Source organism: Artemia sp. Qi Xiang Cuo, chromosome 21, assembly GCF_049724085.1.
Source record: "Artemia sp. Qi Xiang Cuo chromosome 21, ASM4972408v1, whole genome shotgun sequence".
Lineage (NCBI taxonomy): Eukaryota > Metazoa > Arthropoda > Branchiopoda > Anostraca > Artemiidae > Artemia > Artemia sp. Qi Xiang Cuo.
Genome location: NC_142814.1, coordinates 12,195,391 through 12,213,066, shown reverse-complemented (window position 1 = coordinate 12,213,066; position 17,676 = coordinate 12,195,391). Strand labels below are relative to the sequence as shown.

The 17,676-nt window shown below is 36.1% G+C and overlaps 1 protein-coding gene and 1 pseudogene across 2 annotated transcripts in view; both read left to right on the top strand.

The window, feature by feature from the left end:
* The first annotated feature begins 384 nt into the window (after positions 1 to 384).
* Positions 385 to 17,676, top strand: part of Lk6 (MAPK interacting serine/threonine Lk6 kinase) — a 77,055-nt gene continuing 59,763 nt past the window's right edge. The window contains exon 1 of one of the 2 annotated variants that reach the window (XM_089107146.1): positions 385 to 558. In XM_089107146.1, the coding sequence (XP_088963272.1) occupies positions 390 to 558 (169 nt within the window). In that variant the 5' untranslated portion in view covers positions 385 to 389. Of the gene's footprint in view, positions 559 to 16,302; positions 16,532 to 17,676 lie in introns of those variants that run through there. The other variant, XM_089107147.1, reaches the window with a different exon arrangement.
* Positions 1,751 to 16,342, top strand: LOC148939240 (uncharacterized; annotated as a pseudogene).

Below are 17,676 nucleotides of genomic sequence, written 5' to 3'. Positions count from 1 at the left end.
AGAATTATGGTAGCTGACTTAAATGCAGTAAAGTCAATTGTATATCTGTGTGGTTCTGCCAAGGCCAGCACATCAAAAGTTTACTTCTTTGACATTAAGTCAATTATCAGATTGACACAAGATAAGATTTTCAGAGTTCAAGTGTAAAACGATTGGAGTAGCTATGATGACGGAGCGGTAAGCACTTGAAGTTGGCTGTAGTTCAACTAATGTCCAAGGTCCAGACTCACACTAAATTGTCATTCTATGTTTCTGGAGTTTAAGGAACTCAATTACAAAAAGTATCTTTTGGACATGATAAAAAGTTTAAGATGTTCAGCTCCCCCTCCCCCTACTCTCTTGTTTGCTATATCTGTGTTCATTTGAAACTATTGGGGTTTTCTCTGTAGATGGATGTTGAAGCTGCAATGGAGAACCTTTCATTGGATAAGGATTTGCCCAAACCAATGAGTTGTGGAAAAACAGGTGGATCTGCAAGTGAGTGTAAAGACTCTGGTGTTTTTTGCTCTGAGGAGTTGGCAGGTGTATCCATTGCTAAAGAATATATCTGTGATGAAGGTAAGTAATGTATTTTTTATATATGCTGATTGACCCGCCTGTTTCATAATGCATTGCCTGCACTTCTTCAGTTTTGAGGTTAACTTACTGGTTATTTACCCTGTTCATTCGACTGCTGAAGTCTGGGAATTGATCAGATATCTCCTTGGTTTAACCTAATTTCTGAGGTGTAATGCTCAGGCAATCAGGATTTAGTCTCACTCAATAAACTAAATTTTTTAGGGAATGAGTGATGAAACAGAAGACCTGCAATGCTGTCAATTCAAGCTCAATTTTTTTTTGTATTATAAATCTGACTGAAATGTATTCCATGCACTTACATTGCGCAAAAGTGTTGTCCTAGTATGAAGGTATCTGAGTTGATGAACATTTTATTTAAGTTAAAAGGCCTGCTGTGAAAGCGGTTCAGCTAAAAAAAAGAAGAAATATTTATTCAATCAAAATGATCTATTATTCTATCTATTTGTTGCAGATCAAAGTTAAACAGTTTATGGATTTTTTAAGGACTTCTTAAGTTTATGGACTTTTTAAGGACTAGGGGAATTTTCTTTGCTTACTTTCTAGATAAAGGTCTAGACTTGTGGAACTCAATTGGGACGTTTGTACCTTAGGAGGAGGCGATTTTATTTCAAGGGGGATTGAAGATACAGAGAGCTTACATGTCACATAAGAGGGGGAGAGGGTAGAATTGCGATCAATAAAAGATGTCTTCATTATGCTGTTTTACACTTTGTGGAAGTAGTGAGCGCTAATTAAGAAACAAAAAAATCAAACGCGGATGGAAGATATTGTTAAGGAGTCTTAAGTCGCTGAGACTACGAATAAAGGTGACGAGGTGATTTTGGAAAAGGAGACGATTGTTCAGGTGGGTAGCTTTATTTACCTGGGTAGTATTATTAGTGAAGATGGTGGATGCAGTACAGATGTTAAAAGTAGATTAGCCAAGACCTACAGTTGAAAATAGTTTGGAAGAATAAGAAGATAAGTCTGCGAAGTGGCTGTTTTGGAAGACGTAGGAGGATTTATTAGATGTTTTCAGAGAAATTGTCAACGAATAACTCAATTCTCGGACCGTGTTTGAAACAGTAAGCTGTACAAAAAATGTGGTATTACCCCAATTTCTAGGGCTATAGTGAGAGAAAGGTTGAGGTAGCTAAGACGCGTTTTGTGGCTGAAAAATGATCCTTGAAAAATGATTGGTTCCCAAAGGGCATCCTTTTCGGCCATCCACTTAAGACCAAATGAAAAGCAGGTCGTCCTTAAATGGGATGGTAATAGGTCATAAGAAAGATTTAAAGGGAATTGGAACTTCTTCAGAGGGTTTAAATAGAGAAGCTTCGAATAGACTGGGGTGGAGGAGGAGCGTTCGCAGCTGTGATGGCCGTTAAACGTGTTTTTATTGTCAAAAGTGCGAGAATGTGTCAGTGGTGCTATGGGGGGGGGGGGCTGCGCCCCCCAGATTTATTTGCCCTCCTCTCATGATTGTGAATAATTCCATTTTCTGAGATGTTTCATTGAAAAACATCTTCGTTAGTATTTTCATTGACGACATTAAAGTGACAATTTTGCTCCCCCGGACATCAGAAAATACACTCCCCCCTAGTTTTTGTGAATTGGCGGCATTGGATACTGTAAGTAACTTTAAGAAACCTTCCCGAGGCCCAATTTAGCTCGTAGATCAATTAGCTAAGTATCATCGACCTAGTACGTGTGCCCTACCGCCAGGCACGTACGCAGGGATTTGTTTCAGGGGGGGGGGCCCAATTTGTTTCGGGGGGGCCAAATCCTTCAAACCCATTATTCTGTGAGAAAAATCAGAAAATTATGGGAAAATGAAAAAAATCGTGAGATTTCGGGGGGGGGGGCCCGGGCCTTGAGGCCCCCCTGCGTACGTCCCTGCCTACCGCCCTTCCCTAATCTCAGCTTGGTCCTTGCTACCTAATTAATTAAACTGTTTTTTGTTTGTTTCTTTTGCAAACGTATACATATATGAGCGGTTGGAATTTAGAGAAATTAATTAAAAAAAACTTTTTCTACAAAATAACTTTTTCAAAGAAAAGTAAAGAACTCCATTAAACAAAAAAAGAGCAAAAATAAAATCAAATAATCTACCAAGCGTGAAACTACCACAAATCAGCATCGATAAATAAATGAAACCCAAAACGAACAGAAATTACAATAGATAATCGAGTCAAACTAAAAAAGAGCAGAAATTAATATAAATTGTGCTCAAAACCCCTATGCCTTCCCAAGGTCTATTATTTTATATATATATATATATATATATATATATATATATATATATATATATATATATATATATATATATATATATATATATATATATATATATATATATATATATATATATCATATATATATATTTATATATATATATATATATATATATATATATATATATATATATATATATATATATATATATATATATATATATATATATATATATATATATATATATATATATATATATATATATATATATATATATATATATATATATATATATTATTTGATTTATTAAAGTTATAAAAGTAAAAACATTTATATTTTTTCAGGTAGGTGCAAATTTTGTTCTAGCCTTGGGAAGGCATACGGGTTTTGAGCCCAACTTATATTAATTTCTGCTCTTTTTTAGTTTGAATCGATTATCTATTGTAATTTCTGTTCGTTCTGGTTTTCATTTATTTATCGATGCTGATTTGCGATAGTTTCACGCTTTGTAGAACAATTGATTATATTTTTTCTCATTTTTTGTTTAATGGAGTTCTTTACTTTTCTTTGAAAAACTTATTTTGTGGAAAAAGTTTTTTTTAATTAAATTCTCTTCGTTTTATATTGACATAGTCTTTTCAGGGAAAAAGAAAATAACACATTAAATCTTTTCGTTTTTTTTTTAGAATTTATAGTTTACGCTGCTATTTGTATGCTGGAGAAAAATTTTCAGCAATTTTTAACAACATACACCCTTTTAAAAATCTGGACACAAATAGTTGTGTTTAATACCTCCTCTCCATAGCTCCACAGTTCCATACCTCCTCTAGTTGACCTGAAATGGTAAACTTGATACCATTCGCAAAAAAATCTGTCTACTTTCTTCGATAGCTTGGATGCACTTACGCTATTTTGATTTGGTTAAATTTTAAGAGCAGAAGTAGCCCCAAAAGTTTGAACACAATACCCTCAGTCGTTCTTGGGGTACTGCTGAGATGCCTTATTGGGTATTAGCATTGGCACTGTGCATTTTGATTTAATCTTAAGGGAACATTTAGTTTTTAAACATAATGGGGAAATGGGAGGGTGGGCGTGGGAGGGGGATTAGTTGCCCTCCAATGACCTTCGACTATTAAAAAGGGCTATTTTCAATCGAATGAGCCCTTTTTGAAGTTCCCACGACAACTCATTCGATACGAAGTACCCTGGTCTAAACAAAAACAACAACAAAAATAATACATTATACCCACATCGATCTTTACTATAAAAATGTCAAGTCTTCCAATCACTTTCGACTATTAAAAAGGGCACTAGGCCTTTCGATTTCCAATCGAATGAGCCCTTTTTGAAATGACAACGCTTTCTATAAACACCTTATATGCCCCCAGGGCATAAGTTACAACCCTTGCCCTAAGGGCTGTTAGGGTGGTTGTCATCCTCTAAGAGCTAATTTCCAGAACTTTCAGCTACGTTAAACAAAATGGCTATCTCAAAATTTTGATTGGATGTGTTTGGAGAAATGGTGGGGATGAGAGGGGGGTTAGTCGCTCCCCAATCACTTTCAGCTATTAAAAATGGCACTAGCCCTTCCAATTTCCAATCAAATGGGCTCTTTTGAAGTTTCTACAACAACACTTTCAATAAAAACCTTATATGCCCCCAGGGCAAAGCTTATGAAGGGGTGTGGAAGGGGTGTTAGTTGCCTTCCAATCACTTGCGACTATTAAAAAGGGCACTAGCCATTTCAATTTCCAATCGAATGAGCCCTTTTTGAAGTTTCTACGACAACGCGTTCTATAAAAACGTTTTATACCCCCTGGGCATAACTTACAACCCTTGCCCTGAGGGCTGTGGGGGGTTGTCATCCTCAAAGACCTAATTTCCAGAACTTAAAACTACGTCGAATAAAATGGCTATCGCAAAATTTTTATTGGATATGTTTGGGGAAAAGGTGGGTGTTAGAGGGGTGTTAGTTGCCCTCCAATCACTTTCGACTATTATAAAGGGCACTAGCCCTTTGAATTTTCAATCGAATGTGCCTTTTTTGAAGTTTCTACGACAACGCCTTCTATAAAAATCTTATATGCCTCCAGGGCATAACTTCTAACCCTTGCCCTGATTGCTGTGAGGGAGTGTCCTCCTCAAAAACATAATTTCTGTCTGGAAGTCAACTATACTGAACAAAATGGCTATCTCAAAATTTTGATTGGGTGTGTTTCGGGAAATGGTGGGCGTGGAAGGGGTGTTAGTTGCCCTCCAATCACTTTTGACTATTAAAAAGGGCACAAGCCACTTCAATTTCAAATTGAATGAGCCCTTTTTGAAGTTTCTACAACAACTTCTTCGATACGAAGTGCCCTGCTCTAAAGGAAAAAAATTAATTCATTGTGCCAACGTCGTTCTTATATGCCCCCAGGGCATAACTTAAAACCCTTGCCCTGAGGGCTGTGGGAGAGTGTCCTCCTCTAAAACATAATTTCTATTCGGAAATCAACTACGCTGAACAAATTGGCTATCTCAAAATTTTGTTTGGATGTGTTTGGGGGTATGATGGGGGTGGGAGGGGGGCTAGTTGCCCTCCAATCACTTTCGACTATTAAATAGGGCACTAGCGACTCCAATTTCCAATCGAATGAGCCCTTTTCGAAGTTTCTGCGACAACTCCTTTGATACGAAGTGCCCTGGTATGGAAAAAAAACAAAAAAATAATAATACATTGTGCCAACATCGTTCTTTACTTAGGCAGCGCGATGGCGCTGCCTATGATTGCTCTTAAAAAAAAATGTATATCGTAGCTACTTGATAAAAACCAATAGCCAGGCGCGTAGATGTTTTCTTTTTCTCAGGAAGGGTGGTAATATTTGAATAAAACCCAACTTAAAATAGGTCAAGTAAAACAATTACTTTTCAGTTATTTTAACCACAGAAAGTTGCGCCACTAGTGACTTGTTTTCAGTCGCCCGCCGAGACTGCGCATGTGCATAGTTTAGAAATAGTTTTTGTGTTAACCTAACCCTGTCTCAACCAGCAACATTCCACCCTATATGAAAAAATTACGAGGTCTGTCAAGGGTTATAAGTTAGAAATAGATGGTGGTAGTGATATTTTAATATTTTATTGAAGATAAAAAAAAATCTAGGAGATTATCTAGAAAAATCTAGTGTCTGAAAATCTAGGAGAGGGACATTTTTTGTAAAAAAAAGGGAATACCAAAAATAAGAGACTTCTAAAACGTGGGGTTCCTGAAAATTTCATTGATCAAGGATAACTTCAACAGAACTTGTCCAGAAGTTGCTCAATGTATATCACCAGTTTTTGCATCAGTATATCGATATTATGTCGTTTAAGAAATTGTTATTTTAATTTTTGTTGTTTCTGAATGTCAATCACCCTTACCATTTTCTTGCGAATTCGGCCTTGTTGAGCTTGTGATAGAAATTTTTCAGAAATATATATTGTCTCATTAAATCTGTGCTTGGTTCCTAATAGACTAATTAATTTGGTCAGAACTTTCTCAAGAATCTAGAAACTCTAGGCAGAAGGGCTGGGTCCAACAATTCTTCTCCCCTTGTTTACGAACCTGAGAGAAATGGTGCATTTGTTAAGAAAGCAAAATCGGGGCCAGGTTTTATTTTCCTAACAGGAAAATAAAATCCGGCTTCCTTCCCCATAGAAATTTTTTGCACGTGATTGAAAGGTCAATTTGGCCTTCAGTATAGAAAAGAGATTTAAAAATAATCGGCTTAATCTGTATATTCTTTTCTTCTTAATTCTGCATTGATGACTGTTGAGCGAAGATCCGGACCGAAATATATGCATTTTATCTCGTTTTTCACTGGCTGTGATTACTTCGCTTTTTATCTCTTTGATCTCCTGCGTTTCTCCTTTTGGCAACCATGCTTCTAATACATAAAGCAGACTGTTTTTTTTAGGGGAGGGGGTATATGTATATTTGTATCTTGGGTTTAGTACCAGATCTCGGCAACTCTTATGATTTGATGTTTATCAGAGGCAACGCTGTAGCGTTGCCTATAGTAAAGGCCATACGGCTCCAATGTTTTATTATTTATTTATTATTATTTTTTCCCAGAGACACTTCATATGGAAGGGGTCATCGTAGAAACTTCAAAGGGGGCTCATTCGATTGGAAATCGAGAGTTCTAGTGCCCTTTTTAATAGTCAAAACTGATTGGAGGGCAACTAGCCCCCCCCACGCCCATAAGTCCCCCCAATACATCCAATCAAAATTTTAAGATAAACATTTTGTTCAGCGTAGTTGATTTCCAGATAGAAAATATATTTTTGAGGAGGATACTCCCCCACAACCCTCAGGGCAAGGGTATTAAGTTATGCCCTGGGGGTATATAAGGTTTTTATAGAAGACGTTGTCGTAGAAACGTCAAAACAGGCTCATGTGATTGGAAATTAAAGAGCTAGCGCCCTTTTTAATAGTCGAAAATGATTGGAGTGTAACTAGCCCCCTCCCCCCCTCCACGCCAATCATCTCCCCAAACACATCCAATCAAAATTTTCAGATAGCCATTTTGTTCAGCGTAGTTGATTTCCAGATAGATAAAAAATATATTTTTGAGGAGGACACTCCCCCACAACCCTCAGGGCAAGGGTTTTAAGATATGCCCTGGGGGCATATAAGGTTTTTATAGAAGGCGTTGTCGTAGAAACTTCAAAACAGGCTCATTCGATTGGAAATTAAAGGGCTAGTGTCCTTTTTAATAGTTGAAAATGATTGGAGGGCAACTAGCCCCCCCCCCACGCCCATCATTCCCCCAAACACAACCAACCAAAATTTTAAGGTAGCCATTTTGTTCAGAGTAGTTGATATCCAGATAGAAAATTATTTTTGAGGAGGATACTCCCCCACAACCCTCAGAGAAAGGGTATTAAGTTATGACCTGGGGGCATATAAGGTTTTTATAGAACCCTAGCGCCCTTTTTAATAGTCGACAGGGATTGGAGTGTAACTAGCCCCCCTCCCCCCTCCACGCCAATCATCTCCCCAAACACATCCAATCAAAATTTTCAGATAGCCATTTTGTTCAGCGTAGTTGATTTCCAGATAGATAAAAAATATGTTTTTGAGGAGGACACCCCCCCACAACCTTCATGGCAAGGGTTTTAAGATATGCCCTGGGGGCATATAAGATTTTTTATAGAAGGCGTTGTCGTAGAAACTTCAAAACAGGCTCCTTCGATTGGAAATTAAAGGTATAGTGCCCTTTTTAATAGTCGAAAGTGATTGGAGGGCAACTAGCCCCCCCCCCACGCCCATCATTCCCCCAAACACACCCAACCAAATTTTGAGTTAGCCATTTTGTTCAGCGTAGTTGATTTCCAGATAGAAAATATATTTTTGGGGAGGATACTCTCCTACAACCTTCGGGGCAAGTTTAAAGTTATGCCCTGGGGGCATATATGGTTTTTATAGAAAGCGTTGTCGTAGCAACTTCAAAACATACTCATTCGGTTGGAAATTAAAGGGCTAGTGCCCTTTTTAATAGTCAAAAGTGGTTGGAGTGTAACTGGCTCCATTCCCCCTCCCCCCCAAGCCCATCATTTCCCCAAACACATCCAATCAAAATTTTCAGATAGCCATTTTTTTCAGCGTAGTGGATTTCCAGATAGAAAATATATTTTTGAGGAGGGCACTCCCCCACAACCCTCTGGGCAAGGGTTTTAAGTTACGCCCTGGGAGCATATAAGGTTTTTATAGAAGGCGATGTCGTAGAAACTTCAAAACAGGCTCATTCGATTGGAAATTAAAGGGCTAGTGCCCTTTTTAATAGTCGAAAGTGATTCGAGTTCAACTAGCCCCCTCCCCCAACGCCCATCATTTCCCCAAACACATCCAATAAAAATTTTGAGATAGCCATTTTGTTCAGCGTAGTTGATTTCCTGATAGAAAATATGTTTTTGAGAAGGACACTCCCCCAGAACCTTCAGGACAAGGGTTTTAAGATATGCCCTGGGGGTATATGAGGTTTTTATAGAAGGCGTTGTCATAGATAGTGCCCTTTTTAATAGTCAAAAGTGATTGGAGGGCTACTAGCCCCCCCCTACGCCCATCATTACCCCAAACACATCCAATCAAAATTTTGAGATAGCCATTTTTGTTCGGTATAGTTGATTTCCAGATAGAAAATATATTTTTTAGGATGAAACTCCCCCACAACCCTCAGGGCAAGATTTTTAAGTTATGTCCTGTGGGCATATCAGGTTTTATAGAAGGCTTTGTCGTAGAAACTTCAAAACAGGCTCATTCGATTGGGAATTCAAAGGACTAGTGACTTTTTTAATAGTCGAATGTTGATTGGAGGGCAACTAAGCCCCCCCCCCCCCCCCCCCCCACGCCCATCATTCCCCCAAACACATCCAGATAGCCATTTCGTTCAGCGTAGTTGATTTCCAGTAGAAAATATGTTTTTGAGGAGGACAATCCCCCACAACCCTCAAGGCAAGGGTTTTAAGTTATGCCCCGGGGGCATATAAGGTTTTTATAGAAGGCGGTGTCGTAGAAACTTCAAAAAAGGCTCATTCGATTGGAGATTCCGAGGGCTAGTGCCCTTTGTAATAGTCGAAAGTGATTTGAGAGCACCTAACCCCCCTCACGCCCACTTTTTCCATAAACACATCCAATCAAAATTTTAAGACAGCCATTTTATTAAACTTAGTTTTAAGTTCTGGAAATAAGGTCTTTGAGGATTAGAACTCCCCCAAAGCCCTCAGGGCAAGGGTTGTAATTTAAGGATTCTCTAAATCCTTCATATCATTTCTTATGGAAGGGATGCTCGTATAAACTTTAGAGAGGGCTCATTTGATTGAAAATTGAAAGTTCATGTTCACTTTTTAAGAGTCAAAAGAGATTGAAGGGCAACTAGCCCCTCTCCCTCTTCCACGCCCTAAATGCATCAGATAAAACTTTTGAGATAGACATTTTGTTAAAATAGTTAAAAGTTCTGATAACAAAAAACTCCGGTGTCGACACAGCCCACCAGGCCCCAGGGGTAGGCGTTGTAAGTAATGCCCGGGGGCATAACTTATTAAGGGGGGTTTATAACTTATGGGAAGGGGTTTTGTATGGGAAGAACACATTGGAAATCTATTATAATTATCCAATTATAAGGTTAAAATACATACTCTGTGATAGATGCAAAATTGCTTTGGCACACAAATTCCTATTAAGGTCAATTCCAAACATTCGTGATCCCTTTGTGTCAGCAAGTGAAATGGTCTAAATTCCCTTATTGAAGCCATTCTTTTAATCCAATCATTGTTGTCAATCGATCTCCACAAGTTATGCAAGCTGTCTACTGTTCATATATCAGTTTTTTATCAAAGAGGTAATCGTATACACTTTGAAAAAAATCTCTTTCGATATAAATTGAAAATTCTATATCCGTGTTTTAAAGTCAAGAATAATCGGACAGTAAGCACCCCCCCCATGCCATGAAAACTTGAAACTTTTTGCAATCAAAAACAAACAAAAATTAATTAAAAAAAACTTTCCGAAAAATAAGTTTTTCAAAGAAAAGTAAAGGCCATTTTAAACTTAAGCTCAGTTGATACCGAATACCTGTTAAAATTCAAACTCAAAACGACCAGAAATTACTATTAAAGAATAAATGAAACCCAAAACGAACAGAAATTAGATAAACAATCATAGCGAAAAAACATACAACAAGTAATAATATAAATGAATAAATAAATCTTAAAGCGATTAATGCTTAAATTGAATATGAAAATCAAGCTTATAACGAAAACAAATATTTTGCTATTAAAGTAAAAATGAAACTTAAAAACGAACAGAAATTAAATAAACAATCAATGCGAACAAACATACAATATATATTGATGTAAATGAATAAATAAATTTGAAAAACGAGTGAATCTTAAATTGAATATGCAAATCAAGTTTGAATCGAATAAAAATAACTACAAACAAGATTTTGGGTATCGCCTCACAGCAGAAGCCTAAAACCTACTGCGTCATTGGCGCTTTACTGAAAACGAATTATATTACAAATGTTTTCTTTTGCACTTAATATTGAAAATAAATATTAAAATTACAGTAAAATTTTGTACTGATGAGCTTTTAGCAATTAATATCATTATGCATGAAATATTCAGTTTAATTTATTAGTTCTTTTCAAGATTGGTCAAGACAAATATAGTTTCACTCCAAGCAAAATTTGGATGCTGCCCCCTTCTTTAACTGTAAAAAACTAAAGCCTTCTGCGTCATTGGTACTTCACTGAAAACGAATTACTCGTATATTACAAATTTATTATTTTCCAGTTCTTACAGCATTGAAAATGAAAATAAAGATTACACTGAAAAAAAATCTTGAACTGATGGATCTTTCAACAATTAATATAATTATATATCTAATATTCAATTTGATTTTGTTTATACTTTCCAAGACTGTTCAAGACTCATATAGTTTTGCCATTTTTTTAACTCTGCCATTTTTTGCAACTAATCGTGTTAGTTTGTTATGTAAACATTCTATGGCTTCTAGACATTTCTATTTAAGCGGAAAACTGCACCTCAAACTTTTTGGAACATGCATTTTCTTGCATGAAACACCAAAATATAATAAAATGTCATGTTTCGGAGTGTTCCACCACTCGCAAGCAAGTGCCATTGGTATTTTTGAATCCGCATGGTCAATTTAAGGGTGGAGGGTAGGCTAATTCTCGTAGCAGCCCCATTCCGTCGTGGTATGGTTCACATTTTCAACACCTGGCGTCCGGACTATCATATAATCTACAAAGCATACAACTACCCCAAATCAGTATCAATAAATAAATGAAACCCAAAGCGAACAAAAATTAAAATAAATATTAGAGTCAAACTCAAAACGAGCATAAATTAATGTGAGTAGGGTTCAAAACCCCTATGCTTTCTAAAAGCCAGAATATAATTTGTACTTTACAGAAAAAAAAATCAAATGAGTTTACTGAAAAAAAATGTGCATTGTCAATTTAGTATACATATGCTGATATTTATTCCCTAAAATCTTAATTAATTTTTGATTTCTTAAAGTTACAAAAGTGAAAATATTTCAAAGAATTGTTTTCAGTAAAGCGCCAGTGACGCAGTAGGGTTTAGGCTTCTGCAGTGAGGCGATACCCAAACTCTTGTTTGTAGTTATTTTTATTGGATTCAAACTTGATTTACATATTCAATTTAAGTTTCACTCGTTTTAAGATTTATTTATTCATTTACATTAATATATATTGTATGTTTGTTCGCATTGATTGTTTATTTAATTTCTGTTCGTTTCAAGTTTCATTTATACTTTAATAGCAAAATATTTGTTTTCGTTTTAAGCTTGATTTTCATATTCAATCGAAGCATTACTCGCTTTCAGATCTATTTATTCATTTATATTATTACTTGTTGTATTTTTTTTGCTATGATTGTTTATTTAATTTCTGTTCGTTTTGGGTTTCATTTATTCTTTAATAGTAATTTCTGGTCGTTTTGAGTTTGTATTTTAAAAGGTATTTGTATATCCTGAGCTTAAGTTTAAAATGACCTTTATTTTTCTTTGAAAAACTTATTTTTCGGAAAGTTTTTTTTTTAATTAATTAACATTAAAAGCCTAGACTCAAATCACCTCATTAGTGAAAGTCTATGAATAGCAAAATCACGTTTATGAATAGTATGTCGCTATTTAAAAAAAGGAGTCAGTTGGTTTTATAACAAGTATATTTTAACAGATACAGTTCTTGGTGAAGGTGCCCAAGGAAAGGTTTTTGCAGTAAGACAGCGTGGCTCGAAGAAAGTAGCTGCAATATTTATCAATGATAAAACCTCTTACCTCGGAAAGCTAAAGAAAGGCGAATTGGTGCCAGATGAATTTTACTTCTTAGATAAAGTGAGGGATATCGACGGATGTCTAAAAATACTCGACTATTATGTGAAGAAAGAGGGATATTGCATAATAACGGAATGTGACGAAACTTCAATGACGCTGCGCGAGTGCATTGAAGAGTATAGAAGTCACGATGAATTCACAGCTGCCTCGTTTTTACGCAAATAGTCAGTCATCAGTGCCGTCTTGGAGAATGGAAGATACTGGTATTGCATACAAAGACGTTAAATGTGACAATGTAGGCTAATCTTGATGAATCATACAATGTTACCGTCATTGACCTTGGTTCTGCTACATCATTGGACACACGAATTATTTCTATACTGATGGATACGTCCCACCTGAAGTTGAAGATGAACCATTGGATTATATGTTTGAAGCAGTCACCACTTGGTCCTGTTAATCTTGGGATCCATCCGTATTGGTGAAGAACCTTTCCAATTTGGACTGCGTTCTTACAAAAATAATGAAGGTGATTGTTAGAACGATGAGACAGCTCAGATTTTCAAAATAGGCTTGGAATTTAGTATCCAGTTTTCTAGAACAGAAAAGTGACAAAGAGCTAGAAATTTCAGAAATTATCTACAGACATATGTGGTCCATAGCTACGTATCTGAATCACAGTTGAATTTTCCGAAACAACCTACAATGGGGAATGGAAAAGCCAAGGTACATAAGCCGATCTACAAACCTATACCCGAAAATATCGAAAAATGGAAGAGCAACCCGGTTTGTGATTCTTCTAAGCTTAAAATACTATGGAAGCAGAAAGAAATTTTGATAAGCAGTTTGAAAAATCTACTGGCAATTACAGAAATTGAGCGTTCGGAGCTACAATATACAAAAGACATTTGGGCTGCAATACAGCAATGTTCTTCCACTGTAGACAAATTGAGAAAGTATCAAATAAACTTTTTTATTAGAAATTTTACTGGAATCACATCAAGTCTTCGAAGACGAGTAGACTGCACTAATTACCTGTGTGGATTCTGGACCAGAATTACTCTTTGTAATTTGTTAGTATTTTATCACTCTTTGTAATGTTGGATATATTTTGTTCTATGGAAATTATATACTAAATAAAAGTTATATATTTATTAATATTAGAAATACCTCTTTTATCTAATGTAGGTTAAGGAAATTCAGGGACAGAGTTATGTTAGGATTATCAAATTCAACAGAAAAAAATATGGATAATATTTTCTCAAACATACGAGATTATTTACCAAACATAATTATGTTATTATTTTTGCACTAGATTTTATACTTATTTTTGCGCTAAAAAATAAGTGCAAAAAGTAATAAAAGTTTCCAGTAACCTAAATTGGGGCTTTTAATTGTAGGCCTACTAGCAGTTCTATGCGTATTACCAGACATAATAGAATTTATGACAAAATTTTGTCTTTTGACCATTAAGGGGGTGCAGAATCCTATCCTAAGTGGACGCTTTGGTTTTGTTTTAATGAGCTTTCTAAAACTAGCTTTTTCGTGTCTATTTTATTTGAAATTGTATGGAAAAATGGTGCATACAGGTTCATTAATATTAACATGTCTTGTTTAGAAAAGAACGATTTAACTTGATTTTTTTTAAATTAACTCCCTCCAAAAAGACGTTTTCATCAGTGTTTTACTTGTTACTGTAGCTTATTACCATCATTTTGACATTGGAACCGCCTAAATGGTTGAATATTTAGCTTCAACAGGCGATGAATGTGTTTTTCCTAAGATTGGCTTTGCTTAGAAGGAAACGACCTTTGGAAAACACTTCAAAATATGCAGGAAAATTGTAGTTAATACATTTTAATTGCAGTTCCATTTTACTCTACTCCCAACCTTCTCTCAATGTGCGAATTTGTAGCCCAAATATTTATTTCCAATGCATCACCTATTATTTCAATACGTGTACCCCTAAATTGAAGCAACTGTGACTAAATCAAGAAACGGAAAAACACATGGGAAATATTTAATTTGAGCTACATATTTGCACACTAGCGGGAGGGGCAAAGCCGTACTCATGGTCTGTCCGGGTGGGGGGGGGGGTGGTAAAAAAATGTAAAAAGCTCAACAAAAATTTTTCAATATGCATTTTTGGGTACTGGTGCATTACATGGGCACTTCTAAAAAGTCAAGTTTGGTTAATGCTAATGAAATAAAATAGGACGAATATATAATAGTTTAGAAACAAATTTGGACTATATGTTTGCACATTAGGGAGGGGGGTGGGGGTAAAGCATAGCATATATTAAATACGTAACCTAACCTAGGTACCTCAAACCCCCCCCCCCTAAACCCCAAAACATAACAGTTTAAATATCGTAAATGCAATGAAAACCATGCTTTGCATTGCATTTCTCTGTAGCGGTCCCTTGCAATTAACCCGTCTGGCGGGTTTTTCGTGACTGGTTTCCTCGTACAATATACAAAAGTGACCATATAACGCACCAGTACCCATTTTTGTTACATTTTTACGAGTTGGACAAAAATTTCATGGAGGGTTTAAACCCCATAACCCCCCTGGATACGACCTTGGTTGGGGGTAAATTATGGTAGAATTACAGTCGGTACTTGTGTGTTATAGCGTATATGTTGTTCTTCATCCATTGACGCACTGTAGAATCGGTTTCTTCGTTAGTTTCTTTCAGCTTAGCTTGAAACAAACAAGGACAAGTGACAGAATAGATAGGAAATAAATAATTTGGACAATATATTTGCAGATTAGGGGGTGGGGGTTAAGCATTTGGACAGTGTGAAGTTATAAAACAATTTTTACTTCATAATATGCATAGTAATTCTACCTAACACATTTTGTATACACGCCCACTATACTTTATCCCCCCCCCCACTAATCTGCAAATATATAGCCCAAGTTTGGTTCTAAAGTATTATATTTTCATCATATTTTGTGATATTTCATTAGGATTAGTCAGAGAAACAGGTTCTACTTAGATGAAGAACTTAACATAGGGGCTATAACAGATTACCTTGCAGTCAAAACGTGTTCACTACAAATATTCTACATATTATCGGCCAGCATTTCGAATCTCCAGCATTTTTATTGGGAGGGGGGGCAAGAGGGGCCCATATACAGATAGTCAAGGTGCATGGTATATATAATAGTTTTTTCCTCCACATTAATGGAGGGGGAGCAACTGCCGCCCTCCCCCAAACTGCGCCCCTGCATATTATGAAGTAAAAATTGTTTTCTCAGCACGTTTCCTTCTCCACGCCAAATTCCAGGCTTATTGGACTACCTTCATTTTAGTTTTCTGTTCGTTTCTTCATTCATAGTCATTTCAGCTCATTTTACAACTTTTAATTTTACACTCATTTTAAGTTTTAAACTCGCTCTTTATTTTTCACAGAAAACCCTTTTTTTGAGTTTAATCAATGTAGAAGCCCAGTTTTATCTGTAAGCCATGATAAATTTGTAACATTTTAATTTTTAGAATAAATAGAGCGAAAATTGATGATGAAAATATTGCATCATTGACGTTTGTTTTTAAATATCAGCTGAGTATGGAACGAGTCTTTGTTATCAAACAAGAGCTCAGGGCGCATGCGCACTCTTCCAGAAGAATCCAAATACCGGGTGGAACTACGCATTATAAACTAGTCGCCGGTTTGCTATCATGTGAGGAGGTTGTTTTGTAGTTGGATAAGCGCTTTCAAAAGCAATAAGTTTCGTTTTCTTTTAATTTACCTTTCACCATCTTTTATTTAATTGACAAGAATTGAATTCGGATTGCAATTGGGATTTGCTTCCTATGCACCGACTCGAAACAATACGGGAAACAACGATGGTTAAAGAAGAAAGCGTTGATAGCAATTTCTCCGATCAAGGTAATTCCCCAGTTGCAGCTAGACGTCACTTTGTGCCCCCAAGAAACAGGACCATGTCGTCAAGGCTGTATCAATGGGGGGGGGGGGCTTTGTACCCTCCCCCCTGCTGAATTTTTGTCTGACTAGCCTAGTAAAAAGGCATATAAACAGATTTTTTAGTTCCCCCCCTCCTTCAAACATAAATCCTGGATGCGGCTCTGAATGACGGTGTAACGAAAATTAATAGATTTTCTCGTTTCTTTAAAAAAAAGACACTGTTGTATTAAACGTACTCTTTTAGGTAAAGTTCTACCAAATCATATTATTGAGTTAGGAAAAAAGTGAATACACCATTCGATGCATTTTTTTATGCTGATTACGAATTAATTAATCTTTTACTTCGGAATTGTTATTCAGCCCCCCCCCCCCCCTATATAGGCCTATGCCAATTCAGGGTTAGGTTAGGTATATATAGGGGGGGGGGGCTGAAATTCATTAATGATAGAAATTCATACTATATTTATAGTAAGCATAAAAAAAGGCATCAGATAGTTTATTAACTTCAGTACTAGCTCAATAATATGATTTGGTAGAAATTTACCCTCTTTTATATACTGCAATAGAAACCAGTCACGAAAAACCCGTTATTGACGGGTTAATTCAAGATACCTCTATAGAGTAATGCAATGCATAGCGTGGTTTTTCATTGCGTATACGATATTTAAACTGTTGTTTTTTGGGGTTTAGGGGGGGTACATAGGTTAGGTTACGTAATAATATATGCTATGTCTTTATCCCCACCCCCCCTAATATGCAAATATATAGCCCAAATTTGTTTCTAAACTTATATACACATCCTATTTTATTTCATTAGCATTAATCAAACTAGCAGTATATAAAAGAGTGGCCTACGTTTAATACTGGAGTAGGCTATCAAAAAAAGTCCCCCAATATTGGTTTGAAAAATAGCGATGACTTGAGTAGGATTTTAAGTTATATTATTAGGATTCATTTTTTAATTTAAGACGTACATTTCAAGTTCTTTAATATTTCAAGGCTAGATTAGGATTTAGCCCAGTAAACTCTCATGGGTTGATAGGGCTGGATTTAAAGCTTTGACGGAACTTCTGTTAGCCTAAATGGACAGCACTCAATAAGTGAAGTTA